The sequence below is a fragment of the Lontra canadensis genome, unplaced genomic scaffold, assembly GCF_010015895.1.
Source record: "Lontra canadensis isolate GAN:19392208 unplaced genomic scaffold, GSC_riverotter_1.0 scaffold9, whole genome shotgun sequence".
Lineage (NCBI taxonomy): Eukaryota > Metazoa > Chordata > Mammalia > Carnivora > Mustelidae > Lontra > Lontra canadensis.
The window spans coordinates 12,850,596-12,870,260 of record NW_022631003.1 but is presented as its reverse complement, the minus strand read 5'-3'; the positions used below and the strand labels follow the sequence as shown (position 1 = coordinate 12,870,260).

The window sequence follows — 19,665 nt, the reverse complement described above, 5'->3', positions numbered from 1 at the left end:
TTCATAACCAAAACTACTTTGACCACAGCATCTGTGACATTAAGAAAAAGTTCAGGTTTACTGGTAAGGTTGGGGCCCCCCCTTTAAAAAAAAAAGTCAGAATTTCAGTTGCATATCACAACAGATTCATTATTTTTAAAAGTCATGCTAAGCCAGTAAAAGAGATTGATCTCCAGGAGGCTGTGTGATTTTTTTTTTAATTCCCATATGGAACACTGCATCAAAAACTAATGATGTATTTTTATGGATGTGTTTTATGGTGACTAACATAATACAATAAACATTTTTAAAAAATAAAATAAAATTCCCATATATAAAAAAAAAAACAACAAAAAACAAAAAAACAAACCTCCTTTCTAACCAATATCCTGCCCCCAAAATTAACCAAAGGTAGAATGGACAGCCCTGGGAAACCTGCTTGTGAACTCATATGGGCTTTACACACCTCCCTTGCCAAGCCCTTCTCCAGGATCCCCCTCCCCGCTCAGGGACCACCATTCTTCAGCCAGCATCAAAACCCAAGAGAGGACTTTCCCAATTTTCTCAAGAATCTTTCCAGCTCAGAAATTATAACTCCCTTAACATAATCAAGATTTGCTTGGCACAGATAGTAAATTCTCTATCATCTCTTTCCAAAATGACCACCCAGACTTCCCCTTAAGCTCTAGACTTTGAGTAGCATGTACATTTCTTAAGGAAAGAGACCCAAACTTTCCATCTCTGATTCCTCTGCACCTTTCCTGGTGCCTCCTCTAAAGAAGTAAATCCAATATTAGTTCACCAAATACTTTCCTTTCCACATCATGAAATGCTATTGTAACTGCATTTTTTAAAAAAATTATTTCATCAACAAATTTCTGTCAAGGCTCTGCCTATACAAAGACAGTGCTCGATATTAGGGGTCAGAAGCTCCCGAGAACCCAGTCCTCAGTTTTGTCCCAGTTCTTCTTATGGTGGTGGGTATGATTCATTTGAGGTAGCAGCCCCTAGAGGAAGTGGACATAGCCCAGAATTATATAATGAAAAGCAGAGACAGGCCACCAAGCCTAGCAGGCATAGAGTTAATGAAGTACCTGGGCAAGGCAATACTAGGAATCTGGCATGAGCAAGAGATGCCTGAAAACTCAGCAGGTCGATAACAAGCGTCAGAATCCAAGACTCATGTCAAAATCAAGACAACCAGGCTAGCAAAGGGGCAAGGAGAAAGTATAAAGGAAAGGTCCAAACGCTTAGGGATATTTCTTGCTTTTTCAAAAAAGTAGATTTGGAAAAGCCCTAGCCTCATCTCTGCAGGACCACCTCTGCTGACAAAGACACACCCCCTGAAGAGAACTGTTCCACAAAGAGCTGATTGGGAGTGCAAAGGGGAGTTCACTGAAATTTTAGAAAAATTCAGGAAAAGGAAGAATTATTTTTAGCTGGGAGAAGCTTAAACTTTAAGTTTGAACTGGGGCATGAAGTACCCTAAGGTGTGTCATTTTTTTGTTTTTCTGAACTGAGTAAATGCCTGTTCAAAATTCCTTTAGACAAAAGAGTGTGAACACCAGGGGTCAAAAGCCCAGATGCCTTCAGAGGGTGTGGGATTAACATACACACCGTGAGTGGGTGGATATAGGACAACCGGAACTAAAGTGCTTATTTTGCCACCAAGCCTAAAATCTGCCTAATTATATAGCCCATTAACACACCGTGTGGTTGCACTAAAAGGACCACACAAAACACTTCCAGGAGCTGTTCATTGCCTTGAGCAGCTAATTTGAGGTCCCTGGTGTGTACCAACAAAACATAAGTGTGACACAAATTGCTAATATTGATAAATGAAGGTGATGTGTGTTCTATTTTTTAACTCCTGCTAGTTGCATTTACATAAATGTCTCATGTCTCTCAAACTGTCATGACCCAAGGAGGATCATACACATCCCAAGGAGGCCTCTGCTTTGGTTGACAAGAGACGCAAGGAAACTGGTCATTTTCTTATGACTGAAAACTCTATTGCCCCATTGATCATAGTCATCCAAAGCCTGAGTAGGTAGATCTGCCTCATTAGGGTCCTTCAGTCAAATCTGACCTCCAAGGATGAATCGTGATTGATTAAAAGATGATACTCAAAACACAGGTCCTAAAGACAATTCCAAAAGGGTATTCCAAAAGTGTCCCAAATAACAGAAGAACCATTAGAATAAGTACATAATGTCTTTGGGGCACCAGTTTGAAACAAAGTCTCTGCTCATCTGGTTGTATTTTTATGACATCATTTTCACAAGTTCCTTATACAGAACTATATAAAAATGGCTACTAATTACAAGGAGAGTCAGTTTTGAAACTCAGACACAGCTACGCTACGAGTTGTGTAGCCACAGGAAAGTTCCTAATCCTCTCTGAGCTTCAGTTTTTGTCATCATTCAAATGGTGCGATAATTGTACCTACTTCACAGGCCTGTCATGAGCAACAAATAGGGTAATATCAGTAAAACCCTCCGCACAAGGCCAGCCACAGATGCACTCTGGAAGTGGTAACTTAGCATCATTATTTTTCAAACAATAAATATGTCTGAGTCTGTCCAGGCACCATAACAAAATACCACAGACTAGATAGCTTCTAAGCAAAAGAAATGTATTTAGCAACGTTCTGAAGGCTGGGAAGTCCTAAGATCCACATGTCAGCATGGTCGCACTTTGGTGAAGGCTCTCTTCTGGGTTGTAGTCAACCTCTTCCTGTGTCCTCACGAGGTAAAAGGGACAAGGGATCCCTCTGGAGCCTCTGTTATAAAGATTCGAATCCCATTCATGAGGATGCAGCCCTCATGACCTAACCGTGTCTCAGAGGCCCCACCTAATGCCATCACCTTGGGGTTTAGGTTTCAACATATGAATCTAAGAAGGGAGGGAGACATGAACATTTGGACCATCGCATGTGCAATAAATGTGCAATAAATACTGAATAATGTTGAAGTTTATTACCAGCTTTCAAAATTTTGGAGAAATGGTTGAAGAAAGTGAGAAAAGTTAAGGGTGCACGATGATCTGGCAATATTTCAAAGAGTATGTGGGCGTGAGGAGGTCAATTTCCCCACACATCCAGAAAGCAGACTAGGACCGTTAGGTGGGCATTTTAGAACTGCCACTCCCAGATAATGTATGGAAGAACATGAAAACAATTGATCTGTCCAAAAGCACAATTGGCTACTCCAATTCCTCAATGCCGGCATCCCCTGAATCCCTTAAAATTCATTTCCACCCCCACACACCCAAGAGAACTGCTAGCTGCTCTCTCTGATGGTCAAGCATATCCAATAAGCAAAGGGAGAATCACAGCTCACTTGGAGATCTCAGTGGTGCAACTTTGTGTCTGTTCCTCTGTAGGAGGGGAAAACAAAACAAATCAAAACAAAACAAAACCAAAAAAACCAATTGGGATTCCCAAATTACTAAACCATTTTGTTGACTCTAAGACACATTTGTGGTTTGGATTTTTTCCCCCCACATTTTAATTTCTCTGAAATTACAACCTGTTTTATAATCCATAGAGACTCATGTTGACATCACCAAGTCAGACCCTGGTGCAGTAGTCCCTCCTTCCCATCATGTCCCTCCTTGGAATTGTGTGTATGGCTATTACTACATGTGATTTTCATGGCCATTCAAATATCTTTAGAAAGATTGCACTATGATTCAGCAATGAAATAAAAGTTACTGTGTTCACAGAAAGGCACAGAACAGCAGTGGGATGCAAATCTGCTGTTGGAGAAGCAAATATTTATCTTTGGAAGAATGACTAAAATTACATATTTTCTTGCAGGGCCACAACCAAGTGCTCCATGGTAAGAAAGCAAAAGCTGATGAATCACTGAACTCTACCTCTGAAACCAATAATACACTACATGTTACTTAAGTTAATCTGAATTTAAAATAATAAATAAAAATAGAAAGTCATTCTTATATCCCCCAGAAAATAAAATAGTATTTAATGCTTCAAACTATTTTCTAAATGATGCCCTTGTGTCCTCGGTGCAATTGCAACTCTTTAATAAGCTTTACTGAATAAATGTGACTCCTGAGATTTGAGAGCGCTTATAGAGCAGTTGCATGCCTAATTTATTTCGTAGGGTATGTATAACATAGACTCAAAATTGTAATTTGTCATAAATATGTACAAAAGATCACATAGTGTATGATTTCACTTCTGGGAAATATCCAGAATGGGTAAATACATGAAGACATAGAACAGTTTGATGGTTGCCAGGAGTGAGAGGAGGGGGCATAGGGAGTCATTGCTGGGTTCCTTTTGGGAGTAATCCAGGTTTGGAACTGGATAGAAGTGGTAGTTGCACAACATTATGAATGTACTCAATGCAAATGAATTACTCATTTTTACGTGACTTTCACCTCAATAAAAGAAAAATAGGAAGGAAAGGAAAAGAAAGGAAAGGAGGATGAGGTAAAGAAAGAAGGAGAGAAAGAGAGAGAAGCAAGGAGAGCCCAGCTGCTGAAGCAGCAGGAGGGAAAGAAGCTATCTCTGAGTCATAGCTACACCAAGTCTTGTCTGATGTCATGCTCCTTTCCTTCTTACTCAATCCAGAAGGAATTTTTTTAAAACTATATTGCAAATGTGAACATTTTAGTAGTTCCAGAAAAACATTTTTTTTTAAGATTTTACTTGTTTATTTGACAGAGAGAGAGAGAGAGACCACAAGTAGGCAGAGAGGCAGGCAGAGAAGGTGGGGGGGATGCAGGCTCCCTGCTGAGCAGAGAACCCAATGCAGGGCTTGATCCCAGGACCCTGAGATCATGACCTGACCTGAAGACAGAGGCTTAACCCACTGAGCCACCCAGGTGCCCCCAGAAAAACATTTTTAAGGGGAAAAGAATCCTACCTCACCCAATTTTTAAAACATATTTAGATCCATCTGAATGCTTTCTTAAAGAGGTGAAATCATGCCCAGCCTACTTGTTTTTCTACTGAACATAGAATTCATGGAATTAAGAGAGGCCTTGACTGTCATGTGTGACCCCTTAATATTCCACAGGCTGGTTGGGAGGAGACTACTTTCATATCCTAAAATAGAGGTGATAGTTAAATACTTCTCATTATATTTGAAAATGTAGGTAATTTTAGAGCATCTGGTATTGCTCCATTTTACAGAATCCAAGAAAGTTTAATCATATAGCCAAGTGACCCTTAGATCAAAGAGGCAGGAGATTTCATCCATGTTCACGAGACCCCAAAGCCCTCTGTTTCTCACTGCCTGTGCAACCTCCAACCACACTGGAGAATAGGACACAAGGCATATCGGAGGTTGTGATGGACACTACAGACAACAATAGGTGGGAAGGTGATCTGAGGAAAAAGGAACAAGAAGAAAAAAGTAAGGAAGAGCAAAACAATTGTTTGTGGTATTTGACAGCCTTTGCATTTACATTATGAAAATATCTAACTTTATACTAAACATCGCAAAGTATTCCTTTACTTTTCTTCCCAATATTCTGAGAGGTGAAAAAGGTCTTGTTTTTTCCAGTTTGCAGGTGGGAGACCTGAGATGGAAAAAGGTAAAATGACTTTCTCGAAGGCACAGAACCAGAAAGGAGCAAACCTAGCCTTGACCCTTGTTTTTGAGAAACAAACCCAATGGTATTTCCACTGGACAATTTTGCCTCCGGGTTTATAAGCAAACATGATTTATGTATGACTCCAAGGTCTTCTGAAGGGAAATATAAAAATAAACCTATTAAAACATTATTAGACATACCAATAACTGTTTTTCAGTATCAATCTTCTTCATAGCTCTGTAGATATTTGGCTATCTTAGCGTTTGCAGATTTGACACATTGGTACCATCCATACTGGCCATTCATTCTCTGGCAATGGAACGTGCATCATCCATAAATCCTGCAAAGAATATGATATCCTAACCATGATTTTAAAAATCAAAAATCGGGGCGCCTGGGTGGCTCAGTCGCCTAAGCGTCTACCTTCAGCTTGGATCATGATCCCAGGATCCTGGGATCGAGCCCCGCATCAGGCTCCCGCCAAGCTGGGTTGGCGGGAGCCTGCTTCTCCCTATCCCTCTGCCTGCCATTCTGCCTATTTGTGGACTCACTTGAGTTCTCTCTCTCAAATAAATAAAATCTTAAATAAATAAATAAATAAATAATAAAAAATTAAAAATTAGAAGCAGATTATCATATCCTACCACAAAGGATGACAGAAAGCAGATCTCTGCTGCTGTCCCCTTCCCTGAGCCCAGGGAAGAAGCTAAAGAAAAGGGAGAAGAAGGAAGCACAAGGCAGAAATCCAGGCATCCTCCAAAGTCTTTTCAAAGCACATATGACTTAAAAACAGCTTTTCTACCTCATTTTCGAAGTGCATTAAAAATAAGGTTTGCAGTAATAATAGCAAGAATGGAGACAGAATTTAGAAATCATATTGTGAGAGTCCTAGAAATAGATGTACCTTTTCCATCAAGATGGATTAATTATTGGTCTCTCTCTTCAGTCCTAGGGCCCTGTGGCAAACAGGACAAACACCTGATAGAATTTACTCAGACTGAGCAATGCATTTGAACCTGAACTTGCAGACCACTAGCAACATGATTGCTCCCTTAAGGACTTCCCCTCACATTCAGAGTAAAAGCTGAAGTCCCTTCAATGGCCTAAAGGCCTACCTGATTTTGCCCATTGTCCTTACCTTTTTGTCCTTTTCTCCTACTGCTGTCCCCTTGCTCTCCTGATCTAGCCACAAAACCTCCTTATTGCTCTTCCAACTCACCAAGCACAACTTTATCTAAGACCTTTGTACTTGCTGTTCCCTCTGCCAGAAATGCTTTTCCCCCCAGATATCTGCATGGCCAGTTCTTTCAAATCTTTCAAGATCTGATTCAAATACCACTTTCTCAGCAAGACTTTCCCAGGATATCTATTAAGAGCTGAATGTTGTCCCCACCCCCCAAAACTCATTTGTTGAAATCCTAACCCTAGAATGGGTTGGATGCTATTTGGAGATAGGGTCTGCAAAGACATAACCTAGTTAAAATGAAGTCCTCTGGGTAGGCCCTAATCCAGTAAGACTGTGTCTTCATAAGAAGAGGGGCATTAAGACACAGACATACGTAGAGGCCATCTGCAAGCCAAGGAGGGAAGCCTGAGGCAAAACCAACCCTCCTGACACCTTGATGTCTGGCTTCCAGCTTCCAGAAGGATGAGAAAATAAATTTCTGTTGTTGAAGCACCCAGGCTGTGGGACTTTGTTATGGCAGCCCCAGCCAATAATACAAAACCCTAATAGAAGTAACCCCACCCTCAGCTCCTCTAACCCATTTTCTTTTTTTCAAAGCCCTTGTCATTATCCAACATATGATATATTCTACTTATGCATTTTGTTTACCACATCTATCTCCCTTCACTAAAATCTATACTCTCCCAGAGCAGGGATTTTTTTTTAAGATTTTATTTATTTGACAGAGAGAAAGATCACAAGTAAGCAGAGAGTGGGGGGGGGGGGGAAGAGGGAAGCAGTCTCCCCGCTGATCACAGAGCCAGATGCGGGACTCAAACCCAGGACCCTGAGATCATGACCTGAGCCGAAGGCAGAGGCTTAACCCACTGAGCCACCCAGGCGCCCCATCTCCCAGAGCAGGAATTTTTGTCTGCTTGTTCATCCATCGCTATTACACCTGTTCTAAAGAGTGCCTGGTGCATAGTATATGTTCAATAAATAGTGGGGTTATTGGATACACCCCAACATGTGTATGTACCACCCAACACCCCATGAAGGAGGAAAGACCAAAGGCGGTCAGGGTTCGGAGAAAGAAGGAAGAAGACATTTGGGCGCTGACACAATAAACTTCTCCAGAGACAGTCTCTCAGATGTTTATTCTACACTCACTTCTGAGCTCTGCTGGGTAGCCACAAGCAGCTCTTGATCTTCTAATGATGCCTAGAAGGTCTACAGAACCCACAGTGGGCACCCCCGCCCTGCTTTGCGTGCTGTTTCCTGTCTCTCTTCTGCATTTCAGACCCACCAGGAAGTGAATAGACCAATCAGATTAGCTGACCCACCGCTGGGCCTGACGGGGAAGCTCACCAGCCGCTCTGTGTTCAGTGATGCTGGCTGTAAGGGCCAGCTTAGCCAGAGCGAGCCATTTTGTTGTTTACGCAGTAAACTTAGATTGACCCTGCCCTCCCCCCAGAGAAACTTACTTAGAAACAAGTCTGGGAAACCAGAAAAATATGACTGACCAGCCCCTGATAACAGAGCCCATATACCAGGACGTGTCAGGTCAGGGGGAGGTAACAGAGCCCAGAATACAAGAATGAGCCAAGCCAGGTGGAGACATCCAATCAGGAAAGCACCTCCCTAACCACCCAAGAATGTGGGCCCTGCCTTTTAGGCGCCAATTCTGACCAGAGTGATAGGCTAGTTCAAATAACTACTATAGGGTGAATTGTAATTCAATTGGCCACCTGTGTGTGGCCAGGCTCAACCAAATGGCCTTTACTCTATAAAAGTTAGTCTGTGAGGCTGGGAGGGGTCGCCTCTTTGCAAGAGACGGCCCTGGCCGGTCAGTTTGATTCTCGATGCTTGGCGCGAAATAAAGCTTTGCTTGACCTTCACTTTGTATCAGTCTCGCTCCTTTGACCATGGACCCAACACTGGCTACTCCTTTTTGTTCTGTTTCTTTTCTTGTTACTTCCTACTCACCAGCTCTTCACTTTACCACAGTTAAACACACCTTTGTTTTTTGTATTGCAAGGCTGGGTGCTGTCTGATAACAAGAATCAGCTAGTAAGAGGTCTCATCCTTCCCACAAACTTGTTTGGGTGCTAATGTCTTACAGAGGTCTGCCCTGAATCAATGGGTTCTTTTATTCTTCTCCAATGCAATATATATGCAAATGTTTTCTCCAAACAGAGAATTAACTTCCGGTGCCTCTGAGTATTACCTGTCCTCTTCAGCACTTCAGGGGAAGAAAAACTCCACAGTATGCCCCAGGGCACTTTTTCTGAGCCTAAAGTTGAAAAAGGAACCAGAAATGATCACCCTAGTAGAGGCTGGGAACAAAAGAAGCCAAGAGACTCTGAGATGGCCCATAAAATGGGAGACAGAGATTTACTTTTTATTGTAATAAAAGAAATTCTTTGTCATCAAGAAATAGCTAACAACAATGTAGATAACCAGTTGTGGATGCCAACAGCGGGGACAGGACCTATATTGGAAATCTCTATACCTTCCTCTCAATTTTGCTGTGAACCTAAACTATAATAAAATAAAGTCTATTTTTGTAATGGCTAGCAAGATAAAACAATATGATAGTAATGATTACAGTTCATGGTTTTGCTATAACAACTCATGGTTGACAGGGAAATTTAATTTTAAATATAATTTTTGTTTACTTCGGGTTATACTCAATGCTGAATATATTGGCCATTCTGTTGCTCAGAGCAGATCTTTTAGTTGCCCACAAAACCATTTCCTTTTAATCCCGCTCACAGAATTTTGTTTGTACCTAGTGATGGAAGATGAAGGGTGAATGAGCTAAGCCAGCAGTTGGCAAATTATATCCCAAATCTGACTCACGCATTGTTTTTATAAACCCCAAGAGTTTTTATAAACTCACAGATTATTTTTAAAAACCCCAAGAGCTGGCTGCCTGGGGTGTGTCTAATTTTTAGGTAGGGCAGAGAGGTGCCTCTCTGGGCTCCACACTTGGGGAGAGAGAAGGAAATTAGAGGGTGCTGCACCTTATTTCTCTTTTCTGAACATCACTAAAATTCAATTTAGGGGCACCTAGGTGGCTCAGTCTGGTGAGTAGCCAACTCTTGATCTCAGCTCAGGTCTTGATCTCAAGGTTGTGAGTTCAAGCCCCATGTTGGGCTCCACACTGTGCATGGAACCTACTTAAAAAAAGAAGAAAGTCTGAAGTGTGTAAACGTGATGATTCACAGACCTGTACCCCTGGGGCAAATAATACATTATATGTTAATTTTAAAAAATTAATAATAAAAAAGAATAAAGAAGAATAAAAATGATTTTTTTATTTTATTTTTTATAAACATATAATATATTTTTATCCCCAGGGGTACGGGTCTGTGAATCGCCAGGTTTACACACTTCACAGCACTCACCATAGCACATGCCCTCCCAATGTCCATAACCCCACCACCCTTTCCCAGCCCCCCTCCCCCCCTCAACCCTCCGTTTGTTTTGTGAGATTAAGAGTAAAAATGAATTTAAAAAAAAAAATTCAATTCAGGGGTCACCTGGGTGGCTCAGTGGGTTAAACCTCTGCCTTCGGCTCAGGTCATGATCCCAGGGTCCTGGGATTGAGCCCTGCTTCGGGCTCTCTGCTCAGCAGGAAGCCTGCTTCCCTTCCTCTCTCTCTGCCTGCCTCTCTGCCTACTTGTGATCTCTCTCTGTCAAATAAATAAATAAAAATCTTTATTTAAAAAAATTCAATTCAGAAAATTCTCCTTCTAGCCATGATGGAGTGATCATTCTTTCATGAAGGTAGGTATCACTCTCCTCATTTGAAGAACAAGGAATCTGCAGTTCAAAGATTGTGGAGACAATGAAGAGCAATTGCATGCACTCTGGGGACATGCCCCAGTCCATTAGAACCACCCTATGAAAACAAAAGCATGGATATTTTGACAAAACCATTGACAGAGAATGCAGAATGATACTACCATGGCTTTGAAACAAGGGTTCTCTAGCAAACTTCACATGTCAGAGGTTATCAACAAAATGGGCCAGGTAGGCTGTGGATGGGTCTCCTACAGTGGGTATATCCTTCTGGAGGTGACATCTCTTGTCTGCCTGTGTCAAAAACTATTTAATTGCTTTGTATTTAGCTTTTTGAATGGATTTCTCTCCCTACCATTAGCAACATCACATTTCCCATAATTCTTGTGAGACATCTGGTGGTGGGACATGTTAGTGGATGGCAGCCATCCAAACTCAAAAAAGAGAAAGTTAGAGTACAGAGTGTGGAGGCAGTTGTCTTACCAGTTCATATTAGATTAAGGACCAAGGCAGGAGAGTGAGCCAAGATCCTATTAATTCGCTAAGCTTGTTATTGGCTTATGTGCTATAGTTTCTATTTTTATAGCTGTTCACATGACCTAAGTTAATAATCATGAATTCTTTCTTCCACTGCTCATTCCATTTTCCCTTTACCCTCTGCCTCTCCTCCATTGGATGGGGTTTTTACTGGCTATAGTGACTTAAACCCTCATTCCTATAGAAATGGAGTTCTTGATGATCCTGTCTTTTCATTTATTTATTTATTTATTTGACAGAGTTATACAGCGAGACAGGGAACAAAGCAGGGGGAATGGGAGAGGGAGAAGACTCCCCACTGAGCAGGGAGTCCGATGCAGGGCTTGATCCCAGGACCCCAGGATCATGACCTGAGCCAAAGGCAGACTCTTAACAACTGAGCCACCCAGGGGCCCCAATCCTGTCTTTTTCAACTGATGCAGTTCTCCATTGGTGAGCCTATTGAATCTTAGTCCATGTCCTTGATCTAGTTACCGTCTACCCAGCCTTCATGGTATAGCAGCAATACGATTTTCTTTTGGTGATCAGGATCCATCATCCCAGTCTTCTCCACCTGGCTTTTTTCTTTTTTTTTAAATATTTTATTTATTTATTTAAGATACATACAGAGAGAGAAGGCACGAGTGGGGGGAAGGGCAGAAGGAGAAGCAGACTCCTGGCTGAGCAAGGAACCCAATGCAGGACTCCATCCCAGGACTCTGGAATCATGATCTGAGCGGAAGGAAGATGTTTAACCGGCTGAGCCACCCAGAAACCTCCACCTGTTTTTTTAACCATAAACATTAAACATTCCTTGAAACTAAATATATATATAGTCTTTACATATATATATATATACATACATATATATATATGTATGTATATATACATACATATATATATATATATATTTTTTTTTTTTTTTTAGAGAAAAAGAGCTTAAGCAGAGGGGGGAGGAGGAGCTGAGGGAGAGAAAGAGAGAATCTTAAGCAGGCTCCACACTCAGCACAGAGATCATGACCTAAGATCATGACCTGAGTTGAAATCAAGAGTCCGATGCTTAACCAACTGAGCCACCTGGGTGCCCCGAAAGTATATTTTAAAGATAAAACCACTATCGCTGTGGTTGCTTCAGAGACAATAGGACCACAGTTTTCAACCTTTGGTATCACTGTTTCTCATCTGATATGCATCCTCACTCAAACTTTAAAATCTTGACCTCTTTTCAGAACAAAACTACCTGTATATCCTTACTTATATGAAGAACAGCATGCTAGTGAATAATATAGTGTAAATGATCCCTCTTAGTGAATCTGACCTACATGTAGCTCTTATTTCCCAGGCAACCCAAACTGAGTGTCACAGAAAGGGTCACATGCCAGTTTTCTCTGGCTCCATTCCCATCTACTCCAGTATGATTGCCACCTTCCCCATAAAGGATTGTGCTGAACTTGCTTCTAGTTTTAACCTTCCTAGACTTACTCTCCACCCAACACCAAAGTGCTCTTTCTCAAACATGAGTCATAATAAGTTTGTCCCACATTCGAAACCCTGCAGTGGCTTCTCATCAGTCCTACATGCTGGTTGATGTCCCTGGGGGCCTATGTCTCATGCAACCTCACAGATTAGTCTTCCTGAACAGCTGGGTGTTGTCGTCTGCTACTGGGGGAGGAAATACCCAAGGCCTCTGCCAATGCCAAGAACAAGACAAGTGTTGATAGTACCAGCTAAATGGTGCCCTCTGCCACTGGTGCAAAGGAATTGCTACAGCAGGTACCGATGATTATGTCAAGATTCTCTATGAGGAATTTGGACTATCTCATATAGCTGCAAAATTTGCCAGCATTGGGGCACCTGGGCAGCTCAGCAGGTTAAGCCTCTGCCTTTGGCTCAAGTCATTATGCCGGGGTCCTGGGATTGAGCCCCGCATCGGGCTTTCTGCTCAGCGGGGATCCTGCTTCTTCCTCTCTCTCTGCCTGCCTCTCTGACTACTTGTGATCCCTGTCAGTCAAATAAATAAATAAAATCTTTAAAAAAAAAATTTGCCAGCACTGCCCTTTGGAACTGAAGAAGATTCTGCTACCTTTTGTTTTATGTTCATTAACATCCAGAATTTTTAAAATCTCTTCATTTCAGACTCCTTGCCCCAGATGGAAGCATTCATGAAACCAATTCTAAGGACATTCTTCCATTTAAGTCTCAATTTCTAGAAGATTGCTCCATAATTGGTCAAAAATAAGTACAACCCCAATTTTTGCTAAGTTATTACACTGAGATGCATTCGGAAGAAGAGAGGAAAGAGTCCTAAACCCTTCCCAGAAATAATTATAATTCTATTACCTAAGCAGCTTATCTTTGGGACCTGTCAGCATTTGGAACCCACACTCAAAAATGTTAACTCCCTTCATCCAAGAGTGAAACTGCAATTTATGTATGCACTCACCTTAACCACCAGACTTGACCCACCTCTGCAGGAACTTGACAAACAACTGGTGAGTGACCCGTACAATAAACCTGGGGTTCCTGACTTTTCAGAGAAGAAAACACCATAGACAGTAGACCATTGACCCACTGACCTCTCCTGAACCCTGATTTTCACTTTCTGTGGAAAAAAATGCACACTCCCCAATGCTAATGTCACTTGTCCATTCTTCTAGATAGAACCAGTCCAACTATCTCTACTCCTTCTATCACTGAACAAATTTTGAAGACTCCCCAGACTCCATCCGCTTCCCCTTTACTTTATTTCCTGACTTACAGGAAAACTGAAAATACCTGCCCTAATAGATTCAGACTAGAGCTAAAATATTCTTCCACAGTAAGAACTACTATATGTGTATTTCTCTGCTGACAATAACACTCTGTTCTTTTATCCACAACTGTGAATAAGGCCAATGGATTCTTTTCGGTGTCTTACTGTATTTCTTTCAGAACTACATGCTAAGTCAACATAATACATCTACACAGGCAATAATATAGCAGGGAGCCCAGAAATCAGATAGACCTCCCTGGATACAGGTCCACCATGCGTAGTTACCCCAATGTTTGTAACATGTCTCTGATTCTGTTTTCTCACCTTTAAAATAGAGCTCATACTAACAGCTACCTCATTGACTTAGAGTCAAGAACAAAGTGGAGATCCTTGTCCCATTTAGCAAGTGGTAATGATTACATGATGATGGTGATGATGAGGATGATGATGATAGTAAAGGGACACAAATCACAAAGACACAAGATGTAGAATAATGAAATGTTTATTGAGGTCAAATAAATATACCTCCATAATTACTGTCATAAATATAAATATTAGCTTTATACTTAAGTAGCAATACCATATAATGCTTCTATAAATAAGTCTATATTATTAAAATGACATAAATAAAATATGTCCTGACAATAATAAATAAATTCATAAATACGAAATATTGATCCTGGATATGAAGTTATTTAGGATTTTTTGTTCCTAAAGGAAGGGGAAGTAATCTTTTTGATGGGAATAGACAATTGCTTTAAAAAAATAAATTTCTGTGTATAAACACCAACTACAATAAAATGTTATCAACAATTCTCATTAAGCTTGGAGGGTTGACCTTCTAGTCTTCCAGACACAGGTGACATTTTTCTCTTTTTTAAGCTAAGCAGGGGTTAATTTAGAATCCACGTATGATTGTAAATGTTGACTTCCCATTTTCCTTTTGGTAAAAGAAAACCTGTAGGGGATCTTGTTGTTATTTCTAACAGGCAAGAAGGGTTAGTCATCCATTTTCCAGCTTTGTTCTCGTCAAATGCAGGCATCTCTCAGGGCTATAAACAGCAAATTCAGTTCTCCAATTGCTTTGATCTCTCCATCCTCTCCAAGCTGTAAAAAGAAGAACAAATGAGTATTTGAGCGTTTATACCATGCTTTTTAAAGAAGATCAAGTCAGAAAAAGATGGTTAGGTTGTTGGAGACAGAAACCGAGTTTTTGCCTTTTGTAAGATTACTAATAATACCCTTTTACCAAGAAAATAATATGATTTGCCATAGACCTTAGAATTATGGTTAACTGAACTGAAAAGGACACCAGCAGGCACCACTCTCAACTGATCTACACAAATCAAGCTGTTTCAAGTCACTTTCTCACGAGAGCAAGTGGACTGAAGCTGTGCAGGCATCTGCAGGAACAAGTGCTGCCCCCTCGTCCCCGCCGGTGCCCTGCCTCACCCCTTCACGACGGTCTATGACCAACTAATTATAACAGCTTGGCTCACACAGCATTGAATCAAAACTGCACATTTACCAGTACACGTGGTTTTTTTCTGTTCCCACCTCCCTAACAAAGGGAAAAAATACAGATTTTCACTTTTGTGGGGGAAAATACTAAATAAGTCCCGTCCAGTTGCTCAAATTAGTAGAAAGCCGAATACACATTTTCTAAACACCTCTTCTCTCCTCCTCCTTCTAAGTCCTATGCTAAAGAGGCTTTCCAACTACGTAGGACGGGAAGGCAAATTCAAGTCCAAAGCATCCTCCTTTGAAATTCTCTAATCTATTAAATTCGCTCTAAATTCTTTCAAGGAAAACTGTAAGCCATCATCGTTCTCAGTGCTTTGTTCTCCTTTCTCTTCCTCTTGTCTTCCATCTTTCCCCCTTGCACATAATGCCAAACGGGACATTTTATATCTCAAAGAGCATAAAGAATGTCTCAGTTCTCTTGCCTTACTGTCTATCATGCATTCTACCACAGCCTGCTCTCTGCTATTACCTCCAGTGGCCGGGAATTAACACCTCCAAGCCCACCCTCCGATTTCAGGTAGTGCCGACAAGTTTTCCCTCAGGTTGAGCTTCCCCGGAGTTAACATTCCTCTCTCACCTATGCATTCTGGAGCTACTGGTTTTTGCTTTGTTTTTTGTTTGTTTGTTTGTTTGTTTGTTTTTAAAGCACAACCACTCTTCCACATGACACCCTATTGCAAATGTGAAAATCGGTTCTCTCAAAATGGGTTAATATCTTTAAAACCTATTTCCCCATGTGGATCCCCCTCAGATGTTTCTCTCTCACACTGCATTTTTCTAAGACAAACAAAATTAACTGACATCAGGAATTCTTCACACTGGAAGTGCAAAGCACTTCTTGGCAATGGCATTCTAATATTCAGCCCTCCACACCTGGGTAAGAGATCCATGACAAGAGAATTGATCTTCACAGTGGAAGACTACAAAGCTTTCAATGATCAGAGAAATGGTCACATTCATTAAATCATGGTTGGGAAGAAATACTTTTTTTGTAAAGAAATATCAAGGTGGAAAAAAAGAAAAGATTGAGGTGACACCTGTTACTAAAAATTCCATCCGCGAAAATCTTCATGCTGCTGAGGTTTACCTGTACCCACTTGCAAGAGCATCACTTTCGCTGATAGCAATCATTCCTCTGGTTTTTGGATGAGTCACAATTGCTAGTCTGAGCCTTCTACTAGTGTTCCTTTCCCCAAATAGGCCATGTGACAGTATCATTCTCTGTACAAATGCACACCAACCTACACCAGATAGATGCTCACTGGGGATTTGTTGAGGGAAGGAGGAGACTAGAAAGGAAGGGGGAAGGAAAGGAATGAAAGAGGATTTCCAGTTCAGACTTGTGTTCATTCTAATAAATCCATTCTATTAAAACTGCGTAAAAGAAATTGGGGGTGGCTCACTCTTGCTTCTAAACTAAAACCAATTGCTGTTAGGTATTATATTATAATCATTAAATAGAAGTATCAGTCACTCCAGAAATTCATCTTATAGGTAAGTCCAACTCTTCTGTTATGGTTGTGCTGGATTTATTTCTCTAAGTTTTAGATCATCAAGACAATGGCTTCCAATATTACTTCAAATAAATTTGTCCCCAGGTACTTCTCTATTTTTGAACAAGTGCTTGTTTAAATTACACAAATCAGTAGGAATCTCCAATTTCCTGAAGAACTAATAATACTAAAACTAACACAAATTGCTGCTGGAATCGGTACTGGACAGAATTCACGAGACCGGCATTCCAGCCCTTTCTCTGCTACTGGCCATGCCCAGAACATAGGGTAATGAGATTAGAGGACCTAACCTCCTGGTCATTCTATAATTCACAAAATTTGGAGATTTATTTATAAATATACAGATATATATACATACATAATATATATATGTACCTAAATAATCAAACTGATGTAGGTGAATCAAGTAGAAAATTATACATAGGGGGGAAAAAAAGAAAGAAAAGGAAGAAAAGAAAAACAATATTTGTCTCTCTTATTAATAGGTTAGCATTAGTAGTTATTAGTAGTACCTTTTTCACTGTGTCCTTCAGGTTTTCCACATTTCTCTGAATATGCTGGTCATCACTGTCGATATGCTACAAAATGAAAACAGAGCACTTATTTTAACACTGTTGTACTGAAGTCTTATGAACTTCAGCGCCCCTAACTGAGGTGTGTTACGATGCACCTGGCGTTAAAAGTTCTTAGCAATTTTACCCACAATGACCTAGATTTTACCAGTGACCTAGATTTTCAGAGCTCTTGAATTCCCTTGGACGCCAAAATCCAGTCATTTCCCTTACATGGGACCTCTCTTCATCTTTGGGAAATCCTACTGAGGTTTAAGTTTGTAGAAAGAGTGGAGTGGTTTATGCAAATTCTGTGAAGAATAAAACCCTAACTCTACAAAAAAAAAAAAAAATCATTCTCAGAACAAGAAATGGACATAGAATGTCTTGTGTGAACAGGAGGCGCTCCTCCTTAAATATTAGGTCCCTTCACTCTGCTCACTCCACTCCAGCCTTTTTTCATAATTTTAAATGTTTAGAGCCATCAAGGTCACATTCCTCTGCCATTGTCACTTCTCACGCCATCCAAAGGGCAACTATCTTTGCCTACCCAGTGCCGAACATTAAATCTTCCTGTTACTGTCTCTCTTTCTTGTCTCTTCTATCTATACTCGGGGCATCCATTTACACATCTAGGCATTTTTCTCTATAGTTCCTAACACCCTTCTCATCTCACATGACCTGAGGTGCTTTTTCCCAGGGACAAGGAGCCTTCCGTGCTCTTGTCTATTAGACCCCCTTCACCACCATATATTCAAAATGTGACTGAATTAAAGCAAAAACAAATATCTGTGATTCAAAATCACTTGTGATGGTGTTGCCGAGGCACCTCTTGCTGCAAGCCTGGGAAGGGGCAGGGAATGTTGGTGGAGAAGGGCTCTAAAGAGGAGAAGGGAGGAAGGCAAGCAAGCAGGAGAGTCTGGAGTTAGGCTGAGAAAAGAACTCACACATTGGCTTAGCCTGTTGCTGAGCTTGGTCAGGAAGGGCACCACCTCCTGCATATAGGGCTGGAATCTATGGGATTGGGGGAGCAGCACTTCTTCAAGGGTAAAGTTCAATACCTCCTTCATCAGATAGCAGCGGTCTCCTTTCTGTAGGCAAAAGTGAAACAGCAGGGGTCATATTAGAGGGCATCCAGAAGACCCAAACCATCATCACCAGTATCCAAATAACCAAGGATGACATACTGTCCTGTTTATCATGAGTATGGCTTACATTGACTCCGTGGAACAGTGTATCCCCAATGAGACGAACATCTGTGTTGTTATCTGCCAAACTAGCCTGGAAGAGAAGAAAAGACTAAGTGCCTGGACATCAAGGAGCTAGTAGAAAAGTATGTGAGTAGAGATGCTCTCTATCCACTCTCCCCAGAGCAGGCCCATGAAGACTTAAAAAAAAAAAAAAAAAAAAAAATTCAGCTGTGTGCATGAGTTTAAAATAATGCACAGAGGAATAAGAGGGAAAACAGTCAGGTGGGCTCATAAATGGCCTCTTTGGAGTAAAACTCAATGTACATATCAAGGCCAAAACAGAAGGTCTTCTGGTAAAGACCAATCTCCAAAGAGTCTCTAAAGAGACATAGAAAAATAATCTTCTGGTCTACCAGCAAGGCTAGATGATGGGTTCTTAAAGATCTCAGTAACACTTTGGAGAAAATTTGAGTAACTATTATCAGGTTCTAAGTAGAGAAGATGCGAAAGAAAGATAGAGACTGAGATGAGTACCTCCCCAGCCAGCATGAAGGTGCGGTTGGTGATATAGGGCTGCTCGAAGTCGGAGTTGGCAAGCCTGCAGTGAGAGCCGATGGGCACAGCTGCTCCTCCCTGCACCCACAGGGCAATGAGGAGGCAGCTGGCAGCCAGAGCTCCCAGAAGGGAAGAGTTCACAGATGTCTGCAGGGCAGCCATTGCAGACAACTCTAACTGGAACAAATGTCGACTAGAAAAGGAAAACCTGGTATCAAGAGAATAAGAAGCAAAAACATAAAGGCAAACCATTAGGTATCAAGAAGTATAGCACCTCAAACGAACCCATCGTCCCAAGTTTGCGGAAACACTTACTGTTCCGATGATTCTGTTTGTGAGGGGAAGGTAGAAGCTGCTGCTTTTTATAGCCCCCAGAATACACATTTTTTTGGTGAAAAATATGACATCAGCAAATATCTAATTTCCAGTACTGTCTTCTGAGAACTACCTAACCACCACGGGAGCCCACAAAACGCCACCTCCTATTTTTCCCACTTTGAAATGCGAGTGTTTCCCTAAAACGTCACTATTAGGGCCCCGAAGG

General features: G+C 41.1%; 1 protein-coding gene across 1 annotated transcript; it reads right to left on the bottom strand.

The window, feature by feature from the left end:
- Nucleotides 1-14,472: 14,472 nt before the first annotated feature.
- On the bottom strand, nt 14,473-19,323 carry IL22 (interleukin 22). Its single transcript, XM_032855397.1, has 5 exons — nt 19,101-19,323; nt 18,592-18,657; nt 18,324-18,467; nt 17,338-17,403; nt 14,473-14,894 (listed from the first exon to the last, which is right to left on the bottom strand). The coding sequence occupies exons 1-5, from the start codon at nt 19,281-19,283 to the stop codon at nt 14,817-14,819; spliced, it is 537 nt and encodes a 178-aa protein (XP_032711288.1). The 5' UTR covers nt 19,284-19,323; the 3' UTR covers nt 14,473-14,816.
- Between the last annotated feature and the right edge of the window lie 342 nt (nt 19,324-19,665).

Excerpts from the sequence above, each read along its gene's own strand:
- IL22 (XM_032855397.1), bottom strand. The coding sequence starts at position 19,283 with ATGGCTGCCCTGCAGACATCTGTGAACTCTTCCCTTCTGGGAGCTCTG. Across the intron at positions 18,468-18,591 it reads CACTGTTCCACGGAGTCAAT|AAAGGAGACCGCTGCTATCT; the intron begins GTAAGCCATACT and ends TTTTGCCTACAG. Across the intron at positions 14,895-17,337 it reads TGAAGGACACAGTGAAAAAG|CTTGGAGAGGATGGAGAGAT; the intron begins GTACTACTAATA and ends TTCTTTTTACAG.